We start from the raw sequence: 21,362 nt of genomic DNA, 5'->3' as shown, positions 1-21,362 counted from the left end.
TAGTTTTAATTCTAGTTATAATATGGTTTTAGGCTAATTTTACTTAAGGGGACTTTTATGCTAAACAAAATTACCTCTTCTGTAGATGCAATTAGTGGTCGAAACGTTTAGACAATCAACTTAATGAACCAACCATTTAAAATTAAACTGTTATAAATTTTGGGGACTAAAGTTATAAACAATCAAATGTTCCATAGAGAGAGGCGACAATGGACTGTTTATTACACTAGTCCCCGAAGTTTTTAAATGCACGATTTATTATTACGTGGATAATTTACTTTGGGGACTTTAATTTAATTTTGATTAATTGGTTTATTAAGATAAGTATCCAATCGTTTCCACTACCAAATGTAAACTGCAGAAGGGGTAATTTTCCTCATTATTGGGGATTTTATATTGTCCTATCCCTTTAGATCCCTGTAACTGTAGGCTTTCAGGGACAGATCAACGGATGATATTTGTATTCTTTAGAACAAATTAAAACTTTTAAAGCACAAATTTTGCACAAATAAATTCAATGTTTTTTTTTATTATCGAAGTTACACCATATAATTTTGTACGTCTGTCAGTTTAGATTTATGTGCTATTTAAGTTAGATTTATGATTTTTGTAAACATTCCCATCATTATGAAGCATCTTTCAGTATTATACTATATTTCAGCTATCATTATTATTTTTATGCAACTTACTTTGTATATACTTATTTAATATATTTATAGGCTTCGCTACTTATTACTAATATCATTCTTGTTTTGAATTCAAAAGCATATAAATGTACACATTAAAAGTTGTTTAAAGGTTTAAACCTTTAAAATAAAGAAGTACTTACTACTAATTTGCATGAAATACGTTTTTGTATAGTTAGACGGACATAATTAGTTATATAATAGCTTTGCTACTAGAATAAGTTTAAAATAAATGAGGCTTTTATATGCAGCATTAAAAAACAGGGAATGAGGGGACATTGAACTGTTAATTACACCGGTACCCAAAGTTTTATAAGTTATTTTTTTGTCAGCTCAACAACTTTAGGTACTTTGTTTAATTTTGATTGGTTGGTTCCACATTAGCAATGTCCAAGTAATTTTAATCTACAGAAGGGTTAGACTTGTTTATCGTAATTGTGGGTATACCACGTCTAATGCCTTATCCCTTAGATCCCTGAGCAACAACTAATATTGCTGTCTATTTTAAAATTGGTCAGTGGATGTGGACTTATTTTCAATATTTTATAGTCTTAGTTTACAAAGTACATCCCTCTTTTCTCCATGGATTTTCAAAACACTATTGGGGGTTGTATAACTTGGGTAGAGACCAATATCAAGAGGGGTGTATCAATTCTCCATAGTTTTGGTAGGGGGGGGGGGGGGGGGGTTGAAAACACCCTCTTCTTTTTGCACGCCTCTTGTAGAGTACATATTACTATTGAAATTACACCTTTTATTTATTTCTGGCTTTTTGGGAAATAGGGATATGTAAATGTAAGATAGATAGAAATAATCCGGCAATCTTTATATAAAAGTAACAGGATCTGTGTGTGTGTGTGTGTGTCTCAGAAATACCAAAAAGTATTTTAAAATGCCGCTAGAAGACTTCACGGCCAAATGGCTGATCGAAGAGCCTCAACTCGGCCATCGTAATATCAAGTTATGCACACAATTTGCAATGGGCGCACGGCTGGTTACAATGCGTGTAAAATTAATCTTCCAGTTACCTATCACTGCTTAAGAATCCCCTGTTTTTAGGTAGCCCATAAAACATTCTATAAAATAACTTCTTATAATTACTTTTTTCTTACAGCCAACTTACATATTATTATTTTTTAGTAGCGAAGCTACTGTAAAATTCTACTTCGATATTTTCCATGGTTTAAATTTCACTTAAACCCAAAGATTTATAACCTCGTTATTTTATTAGTTGGCTCCAAAAGTTGTGGGCACAAGTAGTGTCAAAAATTGTCAACCAATAATCTTAATCTAATTATTTTTTTTACCATAGATGTATTAAGGATGTTTAACAATTTTTCGTCCATTGTCTAATCCCCTACGATCTTTGTGTTTTTTATCTTCAGATAATATATATTAAAGCTTTAAAAATACATTTTTTCTTTGTAAAAAGTTTTTATGTGGTCCAGATGCAATTTGAGGGAAACCGACTTTCTATCTTTTTTTTCTTAGTAACATACTCAAGGAATTAAAACAGTGGCGTGCACAGTAATTAAACGGTGGTGTTTACCGACCCCCCCCCCCCACCGACCCCTTCTGAAGTTCTGAACCCTACCTAATTAAAGTTTAATGTCATTTTTATTTCAGGACCTGGAAGGCACCACGTGGCTGAAGCTCTAGAGTTGCCGCGTAGGTCATCATCAGCTGTAACCAGAAGGTCGTCGTCCAGCGTTTCAAATAGGCTCTATGCAGCCTCAACTAAGGTAATATCATTGTAATGGATGTAAAATATGCGTGGATATTATGACTGGGTAAAAATTTACTCAATTAGGTAAAACATTATTTGTTGGTCAGTTCATTCATCCAGTTGGAGGGGAGGGGATTGGGTAAAGGGGGTGTAATGGAGGTATCTATATTTTAGCCAGCTACAAGTCTCACTCTAATAGAGTACATATTAATGTGGTGTAAGATTCAAGTAATAATGAATCCATCATCATTGTTAATATCAAAGTCTCTTGGTAATTTATTCAGAAAATCAGATAGATCATTTTCTATTTAGCTGATTTCTATTGAAAAAATGCAGTTTGAGATTCTAGTAGGAATCTGCTTCCCTAACTGACTGACTAACTGATTCATTCCCTCATTCTAACAGAAAGTTGAAAGATAAGCTATTATACAGCCCCTAGATTATGACATTTCATATATAATTCTACGCATTTATGACCGTTTTCAGTCTTGTTTTTAATCATATTTACATATTTAGGCTCAAGTTGCAAAGACCAAGTCTCTAGATCCCTCTGTAGTAAGAACAACAGGAACCAAGAAGAATATTTATACCGGCTCCAAGTCAACTTCCAGCCTTCCAAGGCCTCTCAAGAAGACCCTTGCACCTGTGTCATACAAAGGACCAGCCTCTAAAACCATGGAGGACCTAAAAAATCCACCAATTGCAGTCAGCAACAAAAATGCGCCAACCAGAAAGAAGATTGTTGATGATGTCAATGAAAATGCACCAATCCAAAAGAAGACCATTGATGATGCAATTCAAACTACGCCAATTAGAAAGAAGATAGATGATGACGTCATGAGCGACGAAGAGGAATCAACCAATCACAGAGGCCGTAAGAAAATGAGCATTGTTGATATGATTGGCGGCCATGATGATCATGCCCAGATGCGGAGAAGAATGATGGGAGATTTTGATGATCATGATGCTGACAATAATTATGATAACGATAATGATGATAACTCAGAAATTGAGGAAAAACAGCAGATTGTTCAACAGGAGGCTAAAAAGATTCCAAGCAAACCAAGAGATATATCTGCTAAGGTGAGAAAACTTTCTAATTAAATATTTGAATTTAATCAATGAAGACACCATCCTCAAGTAGTGAAGCACAAAAAAATCATGGATGGACTAACGGACAAAGTGAGTTATAGAGCATATTATGTGGTTCGTGGTCATAAGAACAGTGAGTGAGAGAGAGAGAGAGAGAGAGAGAGAGAGAGAGAGAGAGAGAGAGAGAGAGAGAGAGAGAGAGATTTGACAAAGAATGGGAAATAACGAATAGGCATGTCCTCAAAACACCCAGTGGTCTATCTTAAATAGTAGCAAATTAAAGTTTTTTTACACATAGCGTTACAGACTGACAGACGGACGGACAAAATTTTTTTCCAACTAATTGTTCCATTATTTTAGAAGGTTGAAACTAAGAGCAGACAAACTGGAGGAGGTCGCATAGAATCCCCCGCCCCGGGCCCCAGAAGGGTTGCTGTCAAGGACGGGGGGAGGATAGAGTCCCCCGCCTCGAGAAGAATTACTGGGAGGTCCTCAACAGACTCTGTTACATCCTCAGGAATATAGAAATTAAAAATGGATGAAAAATATATGTGGATATAATGACAGGGGAAAAATTGTCGAAAACTTAAGCTGCTATTTCCCTTTCATTTATTGGTCAGTTCGTTCATCCAGTCAGGGGGGGGATGGGGTAAAGCAATTGGGTGGAAGGGTCGTTATATGATAAATGATAAATCTATTAATATCAATAAGTTTGATTTTAGTTATACTTTTATTTAGTTCTGTCTTCTGTACTTTCGTTTACACTTTAGTTAGTTCATTAAGATCTCTATAACAGCTGAGCTTGTTGATTGTGGGGTTTAAATCCACCCCCTCTTGGGGAAAAGCCACTAGAGCTAAATATACAGGGAGGGAGAGGACATGGAACTGTAAATTACACTGGCACTCAAAATCTATAACCACACTAACTTATTGCCTAACTTTTATGGATTTGATTGGTTAGTTTGAAACTAGAAGTGTTCAAACTTTTAAACCAATAAGGGGTTATTTTGTTAATCATAATTCTAGATATTTAATCGCCCATTGTCTTATCCCTTAAGAAATTAAACTTGTATCAAACTATTTTAATTTCTCTATTCAATTAAAAAAGGATCAGCTACAGAAAGCGTATCCTCATCTAGCCCCCACTTAGCGTCTACAACCATCACTGTAGAGCATGGAAAGGTAAGTTTCCAGTATGGCTTCAAAACCAATTAATATCCGCTGGATTTGAACCGGTCCTCAGCTACACTAAAAATCATGTATAGCATCGTAATCCATAAATATTAAAATAAGAATCATAAAATTAATGCCAGTATTGTTAGACCTGGCCTTCGATTCCTCGGGGCTAACAAAACTGGTTTTAATCTTACAATTTTTAGTATTAATATCCGCGGAAATCCGTCTATAATACAATGCGATAAATAAGAGTTTAGGAGTCCCGCATGGGTCTGTCTTAGAGAGGGTTGTCGCAATTAAGTAATTCTCATTACAATACACTTGAAGACTTTTTGAGTATGTATGTATGATTTAAACATTTTTTGTTAAAATTTTTAGTAGCAAAGCTACTCTTAGATTCAAAATGTGTGTAACGGAATGGGGGAAACGTGAATTTCTCAGCTGATATTAAAGATAAAATGTTTTTTGGTAATTTACCTAAAGAACATCATGTATACAACTTACTTTGTCCACCAGTCTGTAAAAGTTCCTTAATCTTATTCTTCTCTTTTTCTTTGTTTCCCGGCTTTTTTAGGCCACTGAATATCTGCTTTATAATTCACTTTGTTCATTATTCCGTTCCTTTTTTATTGTGCTTAGCTACTTATGGATGTTGTCATCCTTGTTCAAATGCATATTGCATATCAATAGTAAACAATTTTAAAGGCTTAATTAAAAAAGTATAAAATCTCTTTTAAGTTTGTTTTAAACCTCTAAATAAACAGAGATAAAATCAGAGTGTTAGTCAGGTCGGGGGAGGCTCGGCAGCGAATGACTAAGCTGCTGATTTGTGGGAAAAAAAGGCGACTCGACTGCCCTTTTTTGCTTTATATGTAAAAAATTCTTCGAATTTTGAATTTTAATATTCGTAGAAAATCGTCTGTAATACATAATTTTACAGTTAGGCTGAGAACAGGTTCTAGTCCAGCGGACATTAATCGGTTTCGAAGCCATACTGGAAATTATCTGGTCTTAATGCAAAATTTCCGGATATTCAAGAAATTATTTAGTTTGATTTGCCATTTGACTGTACTAATCAAGTACTTTTAAAGTACATACAGTATTTAAATTGGTCTATTGAAAACGAATCTTTACTATACATAGGGTCCGTCCATTTTTCCCTAACCTTCAATTTTGGTTTGTTACTAAATATTACTGAAATTTTTTGGCTAAATTTGTTATTTATATAAGGGAAGCTTCTTAATCAAAGTTTTAGGCTATTATTTGTAACTGCAAAGAACGTGTCCTAACTTTTGTGATTTATATTTAACCCATTCTTGACGAGCACCCAAAATTCAAAGTTTTGATTCACCGGGCTTCAGCAAAATAGATTTTTCCAATAATTGCTCAACAGATTTCAAAAAGTAAGGTGTCACATTCAAGATCTTACTTTTTTTGTTCAAAATGGCAATTTCTTTTTTTTGTTGCGTTTTAGTACCTTAAAACCAACTTAATTAAAAAAAACTTAAATTGCTTCAAAAAATAAGAGGTCTACAAAAAAACGATTGCATATATAAATTATATGGATCATTTCACATCTACTACTTACTAAAAGCACTGACTAGCTATTTTTTAAAATCACAAAAGTTAGGACACCTTCTTTATTAAAATTTATTCCATAAGAAATAAACAAAAATAGTTACTAAGATGGCAATAAAATTCAAATCGACCAATAAAAATCGCCAGACATCTATCAGAGAGATAGAAATATATTCTTTAAACAAGTTTAGTTCAAACGTCAGAATACTCCCTCCAGTTTTTTAATAATAATATTACATATTAGGATAAGTATGTTTATATATTTCTTTTTTCTTATTACTTTAAAATTTTCAAATCTAAAAAGTAAAAATTTTTTAAAAGGGGGAATTTTTTTCATGGGGCGATTTTTCTTGGAATGTTGGTGGTACCCTTCCCCCCCCCCCCCAAATTATAAAACTTCCTAGGACCTATGAGAAGCTACAGTGTAAAGGAGAATAGTATCGATTAATGAGATCATTCGGTACTAACAGACAGACAGACTCAAAGACATCCTATTACTTTTAATTATGCAAGAATAAACTATTAGTTATTTCTCGTATCGTATTATAAACGGCTTTCCGCGGATATAGAATGTACAATTATGTGATTAAAACTATTGTTTTTTAGCTCCGAGGTGCCGAAGGCACTGGCTAAAAAAATTGTTTTTAATCTTATGATTTTATATTTTTATATTCGTAGAAAGCTGGATATAATACGATGCTAGACATAGTTTTTTCGTATGGATGAGAACCGGTTCCTATCCACCGGATTCGAATGAATACGAGAAAAACTTTTATTCAATTTTTTGGTTAGTTTAGACAAAAGTTACTTTAAAATATCACATTAGTCCTAATAATCATTAGTTTTGTGTCACAAAAACTTTTTTTGAACACAATATTTTTTTCTTCGATTGCCTATTCCCTGTTGCTAAAAAATCAAATTAACAGACGATAAATGTTTTACCCTGCCAAAAATGGGAGTGCTCTAAAAACAGCAAAACTTATAATATTACTTATCGCATCATATTATAGACAGCTTTCCGAGAATATTAAATAGAAAATTTATAAGATTTAAACCAGTTTTGTTAGACCCGAGGGGAAAAGGCCCTGGCTAACAAAATTGATATCAATCTTATGATTTTTATTTTATTGTTCGTGGAAAATTGTCTGTGATACGATCCTATAAATGATTTTTTCGTATGTCTGAGAACCGATTGTGCGAATAGAATGCCAATAGAACATTGTTTTCTATGCTATGGCACTCCTTTTCAAGTTTCCTATTGCTGTGCTATTTCTTTTAATCAATTCAGGGATCTTAAGGGATATTCTCATAAAAGATTATGAATTAATATAACCCCCTTTGTAGATGTAAATTGATGCTTGAATAGTTTAACCCTGAAGGTTGAAACAACCAGATTAAAATTTGATACTACACAAAGTTTTAAGCCAACGAATGAGATATTGTGAATAATATGACGTCATTCGGGAAACTTCGGCCATATTTAAAATTTGATGCACCAAGAAAGAATAATATTACTATCAATAGTTTTATTACCCTAGATGGTCATTAATCCGTCCAACCTAAAATGAAATTTCATATTTCTTAATGGTTTCTAAATATTATGTACTTTTATCAGATTAAGATCTCTTAGTTCCTAACTTTTCAACCAATAGTGCTACAAGTTCCATATTTCGTTTTTCTTGTTATATAGAATAGATAGATAGGGAGAAAGAAAGAAAGAAAGAAAGAAAGAGAAAGGGAATGAAAGAGAGATAGAGAGATTAAAAAAGAGTGAAAAAGATAGGAGAAAAAAGAAAGATAGATATGGGAGAGAGATGGGAGAATAAAAAATAAATTCACCCTCAGATTTTATTAATCCGTTCTACCATTAGTTAGCTAGCATAAAATTGTTTGTGAGATAGGTTGGTTGCAACTTAAATGTTTTACATTCTCTAAACTTTCCTCCAGCAAAGGATTTATTTTGTTTAGGAATCAAAAGGGATAGGACTATAGACAAAGACCAAAGTGTTTTAAAATCAGCTATGTGACGTCATCAAAATGAGGGATTATTCATCTCAATTTTGAGGTTTGCTTCCCACTTCTCCTCTCATCTCCCTATTTTTATGACGTCACATTGCTGATTTGTAAGACACTTTGGTCTTTGTCAGACAATAGCCAATGAATTGATGTACATCTGCAATGATAATACACAAACTTTAATTAATGATTGAAACGTTTGGACACTCAACTTTATGAACTAACCAAGCAAAAGGCTACTACGTTGTTGAGCCAACAAATAAAAAAAAATGTTATTTTAAAACTTTGGAGACTAGTGTAATAAACAGCCAAATGACCCCTTTATCTCTGAATTTTGTTTATTTTTTATTGACAATTGTCCTATGCCTGCATCTCTGTGTGGGTACTCCAAATAAGGCTAAGGAGAAAAGTATGAAATTTTAAATGTGAAAACATGGGTTAAACTACCATAAACACATTTTAACAGGGATGAAGGGAACATTGGATTGTAAATTATAATGGTACCCAACGTTTTGTTTACTGGCTTAGAACATTGGGTACTTCTATTAAGACTTGGCTAGTTAGTCAAAACCTTCAGTGTGATTAACAATTGTATGAAAAGAGTTAATTTGTTTATCATCATTGGGGATGTATATAAACTTGTCGGCCATTGGTTTATCCCTTTATATCCTTGGGTTAAACTAACATAAACACATTTTTACAGGGATGAAGGGAACATTGCATTGTAAATTATATTGGTACCCATAATAATCACTCTCTCTCATTTGATGACTTAGAACTTCGGGTACTTCTATCAAAGCTATTATTATAACACTTTCACCAACAATTGTATAGAAAGGGTAAATTTGTTTACCACAATTTGGGGTGTACATCAATTTATCGTTCAATGTCTTATCCGTGAAGAACCCTGCATAAACTCATATTTCACCAAAGAAGCAAAACTTCTCTGTTGTTTGTTTGTCAGTCAAAATTTATGTTTGTTATTTAGCGCATCGTTATATTATAAACAGCTTTCCGTGGTTATAAAAATGTACAAGCATAAGATTAAAACCACTTTTGTTTGCTTCGCGATACCGAAGAAAACTGGATATAATACGATACGATACATGGTTTTTCAGTGTGGCTGTGGAACCGGTTCTTTTCCACCGGATATTACTTGGTTTTGAAGTCATACTGGAAATAAATTTATAATTCCAGTCATAACCTTCTTCAAGCTGATTAAATTATGAGCATTTGCAAATACAATTTGCAAATATTAAAGCTAAACAAATTTTAACTTATTATGACACTAGCGGCTGTGCCCCTAGCACTTAGGGGCCCTATATTCTAAAAGGATAGGGAAGGGAAGAAGATTGATATTTCTGAATAAAAAAAGCCTAAAACCATCCTGGGATAAATATAAATTATTCTAAATTGGATAACACAATCGGTTCAGTGGTTAGCGAGATCTTATTTAAATTACTCTTTTTATATTAATGGATGTTGCAATTCTTGTTCTCTGAATTTTTAAAGAGTTTAAAAAATGAGTACAGGGTTATGGTAATTGTAGAAGAAGAAAAAACTTTTCCCTCAGAATGATTTGTCGGGCACAGAATCCCCCTCCCCCCTTCTCTATATAAATTTAGGGGAGATGTTGATTGACTTAGGTTAGGTTAATTAAGCTAGGTAACGCAATTGCCTTTTATAGTGTTTTATTTACAATACCTGCCAAAACTAAATTTACTAAGCTTTTTTCTCATAAAAAATGTTAGCATGTTATTGCTGTATTGATAACGATTACAGCTATCGAGATCCTATTACATAACTTGTAAGGTTTTTTGTTTGTAGCTTAAGATTTCGGTATCTACTGATCCTATTCAGTTCTGCATTTTAGGGAATCTTTATAAAGGTCCTGGGATGGTTTTAGGTTGTTTATTTTAAAAAAAATCTTTGGATGTTTTTATGCTTTTGCTGCCCTATCCTTAACTCTGTAAAAATGGAATTCCATATTAGGAGTGAACTTTTAGCATATATGTTAAAGGGTGCAATTTCTACAAGGGCGTTCTGAATATTTTTTATAGCATAGCTTTTCAATAATTAGGGTCATTCCATCCGTACGTCCGTAATGGTTAGCTTTTTTCCGTTAATTTAGACATGTTATATTTTTCCCATATATTTTAAACTTTGCATGATGATTCCAGTTATGTAAGATTTAGGAAGCGTAGTAATTCTATAAACGTTACCAGAATGTCCGTACGTGCATTTAAAACATTTCTTAAGCGATTACAACAAGGTAAAATGTTATGAGATGAGCGAAGCTTCTCTGTATTAAAGAATATCCGAATATTTTAGCATACATGTTAAAGGCTGCAATTTAGGCATTCTATAAAAATGTTGTTTCTAAAGCGTAGTCGCTCTATAATTAGGTTATAATTGTATGTCCAGTAAATCTTATTTTTTAGGTTAACTATCTCTTATTCTTTCATTCTCTTTCTATATATCTACCATTTTCTCTTTCTTCAATTTTTAATTTTTTTTTATCTCTCTTTCTCCCTATCTCTCTATCTCTCTCTCTCTCTCTCTCTCTCTCTCTCTCTCTCTCTCTCTCTCTCTCTCTCTCTCTCTCTCTCTCTCCCTCTCCCTCTCTCTCTCACACACTTTATCTCTCTCTCTCACATTCTATAAATTGATCTAACATCTGTTTTAGAATCGAGTAGTGCGTAGCTCCTCTACAGCCCCGCTACAACGCACCATCAAGAAAATTGAGGTTAGACGGGCCAAGTCGTCGGGGGCCCACACGGCGCCAATCCCCGTGACGCCCGGCGGGACCAGCGGTTCATCCTCGAGGACCGCCAGCAGCAGCAGAAGCGGTAGTGTTGGCGGCGGAAAAACTGCAGGCGGCCCGCCGCGCGGCTTTGCCTTTGGTTCTGCGGTCTCAAGGTATCATTTTAGAAACTCTGTGAGTAGCGTAGCTACTCTTTGTATATCTCTCCATAATAATGGATATAGAATATGTGGATATTGTAAGAGATCTCACATACCCTGATAAATGTTTTTCGCAGCTTGCTAATATAAGGATACCTCCCATCCATTCCTCTTTACTTTACCCCATCCCCTCCCCTGACCTAGGATAAACGTGTTGACCAATATCTGAGGATTATATAAGCAACCCAAATTAGTAAATGGACGACAAAAATTCCCCTGTCACAATATCCATGTATTCTACATCTATTCTTTTATCATACTATAAATTCTTGGTCAGCTGAATCTTAGTTTCCGATTTTGTACGTATCACCCTATTCATATCTCAATATTTACTACTAGCTAAAAAAGCTTTAATTTAAATTTTGAATGTATAATGTAAATCGTTTTGTAAATGTAAAAAGCCTCTCCATTTGACCGGAGAAGCTAAAAATAGCCTTTGCAATAGATGGGTTATCTGTCGTACAACTTCGGAAATTAGGGAACATATGGGTAAACAATTTTCAGTTGATCCATATAGGTGTTCAATCATTTCAGCATAAATATTTACATATTTATATTACCGACGCAAAATTCATCATCATAAATTTTTATCATTTTTTCCAAAAAAAATTTAATTTGATACCAAGCCATTATGAAATTCTATTTAATTTTTCCTTAACAACTCCAGTTTCGTTGGTTTTAATAAATTGTATTTATTTTACGCGGAAATGTATATGCACCCGCCTATAATGTATTGAATGAAACCTTTTATAATGCAATTTCAAACAATATTTGCTGTTTGGGGGGTCTTATGGATCCTATACCTTTTCTGTAACTAAACTATTTTGAGACTTAAAAAAGACATATAGTTTTTTTTTATCTTTTTTCACCAATTAATTTTTAAAAATGCACCTTTTCGCTTTTTGTATGGCCCTAAGGACCTCTATAATAATGGTCTCTAAAGAAGTTTTTTCCTAATTGTCATGGGGGGAGGTTAATTTTGCGTTTTTTCCTGGGAGGGTTTCTTGAAAGTTTAAACCTTCCCAGAACATTTAGGAAGCTTTATTGTGAAGGATAACCATATCGGTTAAGCGGTTAGCAAGATTTTTCACTACGTACATAAAAAAAACATCCTGTTTTTTATTCATAAGGATTCCTAAAAGTATTTAATTATAATTTTATCTTTGCATGAGGGATTTTTTTGCACAAAAGCGCCTGATCCACGAATTTATGCCTTTTTTATTAATGCAAATATTGTTTTAAAGATGGAATACAATAAAAAATGTTCAAATGGTGCAGTTAAAAAACATCCTTTTAGTATCGAAGCTACTCTATAGTTTATAATAACCGTCTGTCCGCCCGGTTGATATACTTTAATATTTTTGTTGTGACAATTCCAAATGCAAGTGAGAAAAATTTTATTTACTCGACTGCTGATAGAGATAGACAATAGAAATTTTTGAGATGATTTTTCTGACAAATTAGCATCCTTTCCACAATTCACCCTGTACATCATAACTAACTTATAGAGTAGCTTTGCACTTATTTTCATTTTTTGCTGTTTTTCAACTAAATTTTTACTACATTATATAAATGTTGAAATGCAATAATGGGGATTTCAAAGACTAAACCTTCTCTAATACTTTATAATCAGTTAACTATTGAGGATTTTATTTACTTATCTATCTATTTTTTTTATCTGTTTGTCTATCTATATATTTTTCAATCTGTCTATCTAATAATCTATCCATCTGTTTATCTGTCTATCTTTCTGTCTGGCTAACTATCTGTCTTTCTATCTGACTATCTATCTGTCTGTCTGTTGCATCTTATATGTTGCATATGCATCTTATATGTATTATTTATTTACCAATCTTAATCATTAAGTAGTATTTATTTCTGTATGTCTATCTATCTATTTATCTATTTGTCTATCTGTATGTATGTATAATTGTCTGTCTGTCTAACCTAAAACTCCCTAGTTTCTCATATCTATCTATTTATCTAGGTTTGAATCTGACCGATCAGCAAGCCTGCATCGTCCTGTTTCCAGAGCTACCAGCAAATCTAACTCCAAGGAAAAAAACCCTCTTTAAAAATAAACCTACATCTATGTTCTTAGCCTCTAGGGGCTCTGTATTCGAAGGGATAGAGATGGGATAGAAAAAAGACTAAACACGTCTCTAGTCTTAAATCTTAAAATTGAATAGTCTAAAACCATCACGTGAACCATTAACTAAAATAGAGAATCCAATCGGCTCTTAGGTTATTGAGATCTAAAAAGCTTCTGACAAAAAAAAACATACTATTTTATATGATTATAATTATATGTTTAGAAAATAGATCAATAGATAGATGAATGAATAGATAGATATATAAAAAAAATAGAATAATAAAATATTATGAAAGTTAGCCTTTAAGATAGGTTGATAGATAAGAAAAAAAAGTCTAAAAATCTTTCATCTTAAAATCTAGTGAATTATGGAGTAGCTTCGTAACAACAAACAAGTAATTCAAAGAATAATAGCATTTCAATGGTAAATTTATGCATTAAACAAGGATGACAAAATCCATAAAAGCGAAGCACTGAAACGATAGGACAAACGGACATTAACACATGTATAGTGTCAGAACAAAATAATCAGAATATAAATGAATATGAGTCTATATCAATTGTAAGTAAATTTGTTGAAAACTTGCTTGATGCAGGATAATGATCAAGGGCATACTTACATTTTTAGGACTTGATTATAGAGTTGCTTCGCTTAAAATATTGTACTTTGTTGTCCCAGGAATCAGTATACCAAAAATCAGATCAATCGGATAATTAGATCATATAAAAATTTGTTGTTAAAAAAGTGAAAAAATCAACATGTTGAAAATAGACGTACGGACATTCTGGTAACGATTACAGAGTTGCTACGCTTTCTAAATTGTACCTAACTACAACAGAAATCACCATACAAAATTTGAAATCAAAACGACAATTCTAGCATGTCTAAATTAACGAAAAAAGCTATCCGTTACGGACGGACGTACGGACGGACCGACCCTAATTATAGAAAAGCTTCGCTTTTAAAAAAGAGATAATGATAAGTAGGTTAAAAGGGGAAGAGAGAAGTAGAAAGAAGAAGAAAAAGCAAAAAAAAGATAAAAAGAGAGAAAGAAAGAGAGAGAGAGAGAGAGTTGGTTTGCTTTTAAAAAATTTGATACTTTTATTGAATTTTGATTGGTTGGCTTAAACCAAACTTTTTAATTAATTAATCTACAGAAGGGTTAGTTTAGTTTTTCATGAATGGGAAAGTACTCCTATTTATCGTCCATTGTCTTATTCCTTAAGACTTCTGTATTTTGGGGCTTATTTGCGAGAAGAACTGCATAAGATTATAAGATTTTATCAATGTAATTGGAAAACCCTTATTTTTTTTAGCATTTTGAATCTCGTTTTCAATATTTAGACTTCCTTCATCTTCATATTACTAGAGGGTATGCCCCTAGAGGCTTTAGGGACACTTGAGATAAGTGGGGAGGGGTAATTCAATCCCAAACTTTCCATTTTTGGTTTAAATATTAAAGTGAAGAGAATTTTTTGAGGGTTAAATCCAGGGGCGTCCAAGCTTTTTTTTTTGGGGGGGTAAAAAATTTTAGGGGGGGGGGGTAATTCGTGTTTGGGGGGGGTAAAATGGCGCGCGAAGCGCGCCGAAATTTTTTTTTACCCCCCCCAAAATTTTTACCCCGGGGGTAAAATTTGATTGGGGGGGGTAATTACCCCCCCTAAAGTCTGTTGGGGGGGGTAAATACTCCCCCCAAATCTGTTGGGGGGGGTAATTACCCCCCCCAAACTAATTTACCCCGGGGGTAAAATTTTTGGGGGGGGTAATTTAATTATGTAAAAAAAGCACCTACCTAATCTATTAAGTTAATAAGTACTATCCTATAACATAAAGTAGTAAGTAAGGTTTATTTGACTATAGCTTCAGATTTCATTACTTTGAGTTCTCCTTTTTAGGAAAGCTTCACATAGATCCCATGATGGTTCCACACTATTATAGGTCAATCCTTTGAGTGCTTTTAGGCTATTTTTCTCCTCCCTTTTTACCCTTTAGAAAACACGAGTTCTTAGATGCTAAGGGCGCCACTACTATTCACATATATAGTAGTATCTCATTCTTTAGAACATAAAAATACAATAATTAACTCACTAACCAATGAACTAATATGATTATACTTTAAAGTGAAGCGTCTTATAGGTCCTGGTAAGTTTTATAACTAGTTTTGAGACACCCTGACATCCTCCCAAAAGAAATCGCCTGTAGAAATTCTTTTTCATTATTTAATGAAATATTTAATTTAGTTAGGTATCTATTTTATGGAATCTTCAGTGCTTTACAATTACATCATAGATCCCCGGGATGGTTTTAGCCCTTATAAAGGCCCAAGCAAATAAAACATGATCAAACTATTAATTTTTTTGTTATCATGGTTAAGAACTGATTTAACTGGTTGGACTATATTGGGGTATAGTCCCTTTTGTGGCAACGCTCTTTAAGGGGCGTTTCTTCGTTTTTTTCACACAAGCTTCTCTCCTATTTCTAGCCCCTGCGGGGGGCCAATTGCTTAACCATGTGGGGCAATCACCTAAACCAATATAACCTATCCTAAAATAAACTATAAAAAGCCATTTAGGATATACTTTTCATTAACCATTGGGAGACCAAACGAGGAACATAAAATATATTACACCTCAATGCTCGAGTCACACTATGACTTTTTTTAGGGGGGGGGGGGGGGGGCGGGGATTACTCCCTCCCCCCCCAAAAAAAAATTTTCAGTAAATTTTTTTTTTAAGAACATTCAATTTGGGGGGGGTAAATACCCCCCCAAAAAATTTTTTTTAAAGAACATTTATTTTGGGGGGGTAATTACCCCCCCCAAAATGGTTTGGGGGGGGGGTAAATACCCCCCCCAAAATCGTTGGGGGTGCCTACGGCACCCCCAAGGTAGGGGTAATTTTTTTTTGGGGGGGGTATTGTTCACAAAATTTTGGGGGTGCCTACGGCACCCCCAAAATCGTTTGGGGGTGCCAAATGGCCCATTACCCCCCCCCTTGGACGCCTATGGTTAAATCGCCCTCCCACAAAATAATCATAATAAGCTTCACTGAAAAAGCAGAATCATATTTGTTCCGCGATGAAATACAAATAGACAAATTTATATCCTTTTACATACAAAGGATTAATTGGTGGAATTTTAATTTATCAGCTATTGACCTATCTCGCCCGGTACTTTTTGTATTATATCTTTTAGTCCCCCCCTGTAAAAAGTGTGATTTTCTATAGGAATTTTAAAATGTTTTTGCCATAGTACTTTTTTTTTACAGAAATAATCAGGGAGGGAGGGGACATTGGGCTGGTACCCAAAGTTTTTTAGTAACGTTTTCTTATTTGTTGGCTCAACAACTTTGGGGGTTGGATCATAAAGTTGAGTGTTCAAACGTTTCAATCACTAAGTGTAATGTACAGAAGTGGTAATTTTGTGTATCATCATTGTGGATGTACATTAATTTATCAGCCATTGTCTTATCCCTTTAGAACCATGGAAATAATCCTTTTGACCTCTGGGAAACAGGGATTGTACAATGGGCGATAATAAATATTCTAAATTTTACAATATGAATGAAGAAGGGCACATTGACTTGTAAATTACACAAGTATCCAAAGTAGTAAAGATTTTTTTTACAGGATTAATTAATCTTTTGTTTACCTATCTCTGTATCGCTGTTGACACCTAAGGTTCAAATTTATGACATAAGTCAAACGTCTTATCTTTTACCAAGGTTCTAAGGGATAAGACAATGGACGATAAATTGATTTACAGTCTTAGTCATATTAAGCAAAACTACAAATACTGTTAAAATTCGTGGTGGAAAAGTTTGAACACTGCTTTAATAAAAGTCCCCAAAGTTCTTAGAATCCTTAGAAGAGTTACTAAAAATTGATGCTTTTATACTTACTTTAAAAAAAATCACAATTTGATCAGCCATGAGCATCTTTTTTCTATGCCTTTTAAGGTGTAAGCATTTAATAAAAAACAGTCTAGAACCTGCCTAGAAAAAGTTTAATACAGAATCAAAACTGTACACTTATTCTAATTTTTAGTGAATATGGGAGTAGCTTGAAAACCAATGATTTTTACTCTTTCAACATTACCCTTGACTAACAAAATAGACACAGTGTTTATACAAACAGACAACCAACTCACAGTGCGTTTGAAGGTGCTTTGACTTTTGTGTCAGAACCTAAATTGGGGCATAGTGTATTTCATTACCCTAGGTTAGGTAACTTCATTTCACTTTTCAATGAAATTTAAAATGCAGCCATTTTTGAGAAAATTAGACTTGAAAATTTCAAGTTCAATTTTTATCCACTAGGAGTTACCAAATAACCATGACAAGAAAAGCAAAGATTATTTATTTAAAATTTTGAACAAGTTTGCTTTTATAAAGTTCTTCATAAAACCACTCCTGAAGTGAGTTGATTCATGGCCATTTTTATCAGTTGCTTTGCTAAGGTCACGAAAATTCAGCCTTAAATAAATCATATATAGAGAGTTTTTATGACAGACTTTATAAAAGCAAAGTTGTTCAAAATTTTAGATAATTAATATTTGCTTTTCTTGTCATGATTATGCGGTAACTCCTAGTGGATGAAAATTGAACTTGAAATTTTCAAATCTAATTTTTTCCAAAAACGGCTGCATTTTAGATTTTGTTAAAAAGTGAAATGAAGTTACCTAACCTAGGGTAAAGAAATGCACTATGTCCCAATTTAGGTTCTGACACAAAAGTCAAAGCACCTTCATACGCACTGTGAACTGTTTTTAGCGAAAAATATAACATTTCCTCAAATATCTATTATGTCATATTGTGGGTATTTATACTAATGTTATTCATCTATCAAGAAAGCTTCTAAACTCTGTTGGGGAATAAACCTTGCAGTAGGAGTCATTTATATATTTATAACCTTTTTTCTCAGTCCTAAAAGTCCTAAATAAATATAGATACAATATTGGTATAAATGAAGAAACACTGCTGTGTAAAAAATGATTTTCTATTGAGAGAAGAAAAAATAATAAAAACTAGGGCGTTTATATGTTATGCTCTGCCAACATAGATAGATATATATATATATATATATATATATAGATAGATAGATAGATAGATAGATAGATAGATAGATAGATAGATAGATAGATAGATAGATAGATAGATAGATAGATAGATAGATAGATAGATAGATAGATAGATAGATAGATAGATAGATAGATAGATAGATAGATAGATAGATAGATAGATAGATAGATAGATAGATAGATAGATAGATAGATAGATAGATAGATAGATAGATAGATAGATAGATAGATAGATAGATAGATAGATAGATAGATAGATAGATAGATAGATAGATAGATAAATAGATAAATAGATAGATAGATAGCTAGATAGATTGACAGACAGACAGACAGAAAGCCGGACTGATTCTTGTAGACTTGTTGATATTAAGATTGGGTATGAAAATGTTTTACATACAGATAGACAGACAGACAGATAGATAGATAGACAGACAGACATATAGATAGATAGAAAGAAAGACAGAAAGCCAGACTGATTCTTCTAGACATATTGATATTAAGATTGGGTGTGTAAATATTTTAGTCTGCCAAATAACAATAGGAAATGTTCAGGGATATAAAGGGATAAGACAATGTCTGATAAATTGATGATTCACAAATTACTCATTCTGTTGATTACGGTTAGGGGTTAACATGTTTCGACACTCAACTCAATGAACCAAAGTCCCCATAAATTAAGCATACGAATAAGAAAACGTTATTATAAAACTTTGGGGACTCTCTCTCCCTTGAATTATTAAACACAAGGCTATGTTAATGGGATATAAATTTATCTTCCCTGCAATTTAAAAAAGAACAATGAAATAATACTTATGTAACAGTAAAAAGATGTGTGTTTGTCTGTAGCAAAGGATCTCGGTAACCACTGAACCGATATGGTTCTCGTTTACAGTAAAGCTTGTAGGTTCAGGGTAGGTTCATAACTATTTTCGTGGAGGGTATCAAAAAAGTTTTCAAGTGGAAAAATTTCCAAAAGACCCTTCCCTCAAACCCTGATAGGAAATGCATATGAAAGATCTTTTAGATCATAAAATTTTCCATAGCTAGGGGTGTAGGGAAATGTTAATGGAAAATAAAAAAAGTAACATTTAAAAATTTAAGATTCATACAATTTCTTACTATGTTTATTGTTTATTAAAAGAATCTACCTACTCATTTCAAACTTTGGAAAAAGTAACTCAAATGCTTCATAAGAGAGCATCGTAAATAAATAAAAAATATCTAGCATTAAAATTGATAAAGTAGATATCTTTTAAAGAGGGTTTTTGAAAACTAGGAGAACGTTGTATCTATAACTGTACCAGCTAATAGAAGCAAACCCAAGCCAATTATCAAGATAAACAGTAACAAAATGCTAGTTGGCGAAGATAGTAACCCTAAAATTAATACTAATGAGGAGGTTAAAACAACCGTTGCTAACTTTGATGTTGAAGAAGCTGCTGAAAATATTGCTATTGAGGATGCGAACCAAGTTCAAACTGATGATATCAATAGGCAGCAGCTGCAGAACAGCAAACGGCCGTCCCAAAGACGCAGCCCATTTCGGCTAGGCAAGACAATGAGCGGTCCTAACCGAATAGACGCTGTCGGCGATGACAACTTCAAGCATGTTTCCGGTAAATCTGTAAACGCCGCTGCCGCTGGTAGACAGCCAGCCGTTGGCAGACATCGCCTAGAAAAACGTGGATCTAAAAATGCAGTAGTTGCCGACAAAAATCCGCAGGATAAAATTGAAAAATCCGCCAACGAACAAAGAAAATCTTCTAAAGATTCAACCGCTAACGCCAACCCTAAAGTTGCCGGCCTTAAAAAGGCCGCAGTTACAAAAACCATATCTGATAACGATCTTAAAGCTAAATTAGACCGTATTAAAGCGAATATAGAAGAAGTTTCAAATACTGAAAATAATAATGAAGACATCAACATGTCAAATGAGAACCCAGAAAAGATGGCTCACCGTGAGGAAAGTGACATCTCTTCACAGCAAGACACTGGAGAAACTCTTGATGACAACATGCATGTCAATATTGATGAAAACGCGGGAATCAAGTCAAGCAGAAAATCTTCAAATCAAAGCTCCATTGAAATAGAAAGCATTGTTATGGAACATGTTGATAATTATGTTAATGCAAATGAAACAAAATCCGATGAACATCCATCAACCGACAATTCAAATGATGAAGCAAAGGCTCTAATTAGCAAAAATTGCAGCAATGACTTTGAAAATTATGACGTAGCAAGCAATGATAATCATGCAAACAAGAACGATCATGATATCAAAGAAGCGAAGCCCAATAAAGAAATAAACAAGGAAGATAATACAAACATTAGCGCAGCTAAGAAAACAAGTGTCAACAAAAAATCTACCAAGAAAATAAGTGCAACAGACAAACAGACAGACAATACTTTTGCAACAGACAATGAAAATCAGTCTGAAAGGCCAGCTGATATTGAAAAAGTTTTAACAACATCTGTCGAAAGTCTTGATAATGATACAGCCACTAATTATAACAAGGCAAAGTTGATTTTTGTAATTATTTTAAGACTAAGTTCTAAGATTTTATTGTTTAGATAGATAGATAGATAGATAGAGATATAAAAGTAGAATGGGGTAAAACTAAATAGATAAAAGAGAGATTGAGAGATTAAGAAAGAGAGAGAGAGAAGAGAGAGAGAGAGAGAGAGAGAGAGAGAGAGAGAGAGAGAGAGAGAGAGAGAGAGAGAGAGAGAGAGAGAGAGAGAGAGAGAAAGAGAAAGAGATATAGAAATGGTTTAGAGTGAAAGGATGAAAGCTTAAAGAGAGAAATAAAAATAAAAGATAAGAAAGAGATAGAAAGATAAAGAGAGAGAAATAGATAGATAGAGAGAGAGAGAGAATGAAAAAGAAAGAGAGAAAAAAATTAAAATTAATATAAAAAAGTAGTCCCATCTTAAATAAAAAGGCCACTCTATTA

At 33.4% G+C, this 21,362-nt stretch overlaps 2 protein-coding genes across 2 annotated transcripts in view; both read left to right on the top strand.

Annotated features, from left to right (window-relative positions):
• Positions 1–4,029, top strand: part of LOC145305411 (uncharacterized) — a 31,913-nt gene extending 27,884 nt beyond the window's left edge. Inside the window, exons 7-9 of the mRNA XM_080147029.1 lie at positions 2,313–2,428; positions 2,929–3,495; positions 3,865–4,029. Of these exons, the coding sequence (XP_080003155.1) occupies positions 2,313–2,428; positions 2,929–3,495; positions 3,865–4,029 (848 nt within the window). The remainder of the gene's footprint in view (positions 1–2,312; positions 2,429–2,928; positions 3,496–3,864) is intronic.
• A 583-nt stretch (positions 4,030–4,612) lies between these two features.
• LOC145305410 (uncharacterized) lies at positions 4,613–20,983 on the top strand. Its single transcript, XM_080147028.1, has 4 exons — positions 4,613–4,686; positions 10,961–11,193; positions 13,226–13,297; positions 19,687–20,983. The coding sequence occupies exon 4, from the start codon at positions 19,760–19,762 to the stop codon at positions 20,981–20,983; it is 1,224 nt and encodes a 407-aa protein (XP_080003154.1). The 5' UTR covers positions 4,613–4,686; positions 10,961–11,193; positions 13,226–13,297; positions 19,687–19,759.
• Positions 20,984–21,362: the final 379 nt, after the last annotated feature.

Source organism: Acartia tonsa, chromosome 14 (assembly GCF_053477335.1).
Source record: "Acartia tonsa isolate MP-2025a chromosome 14, ASM5347733v1, whole genome shotgun sequence".
In the NCBI taxonomy this organism is placed as follows: Eukaryota; Metazoa; Arthropoda; class Copepoda; order Calanoida; family Acartiidae; genus Acartia; species Acartia tonsa.
Note: the sequence above shows the minus strand (reverse complement) of the source record. Positions and strands in the feature narration are given on the sequence as shown.

Excerpts from the sequence above, each read along its gene's own strand:
- LOC145305410 (XM_080147028.1), top strand. The coding sequence starts at position 19,760 with ATGCTAGTTGGCGAAGATAGTAACCCTAAAATTAATACTAATGAGGAG.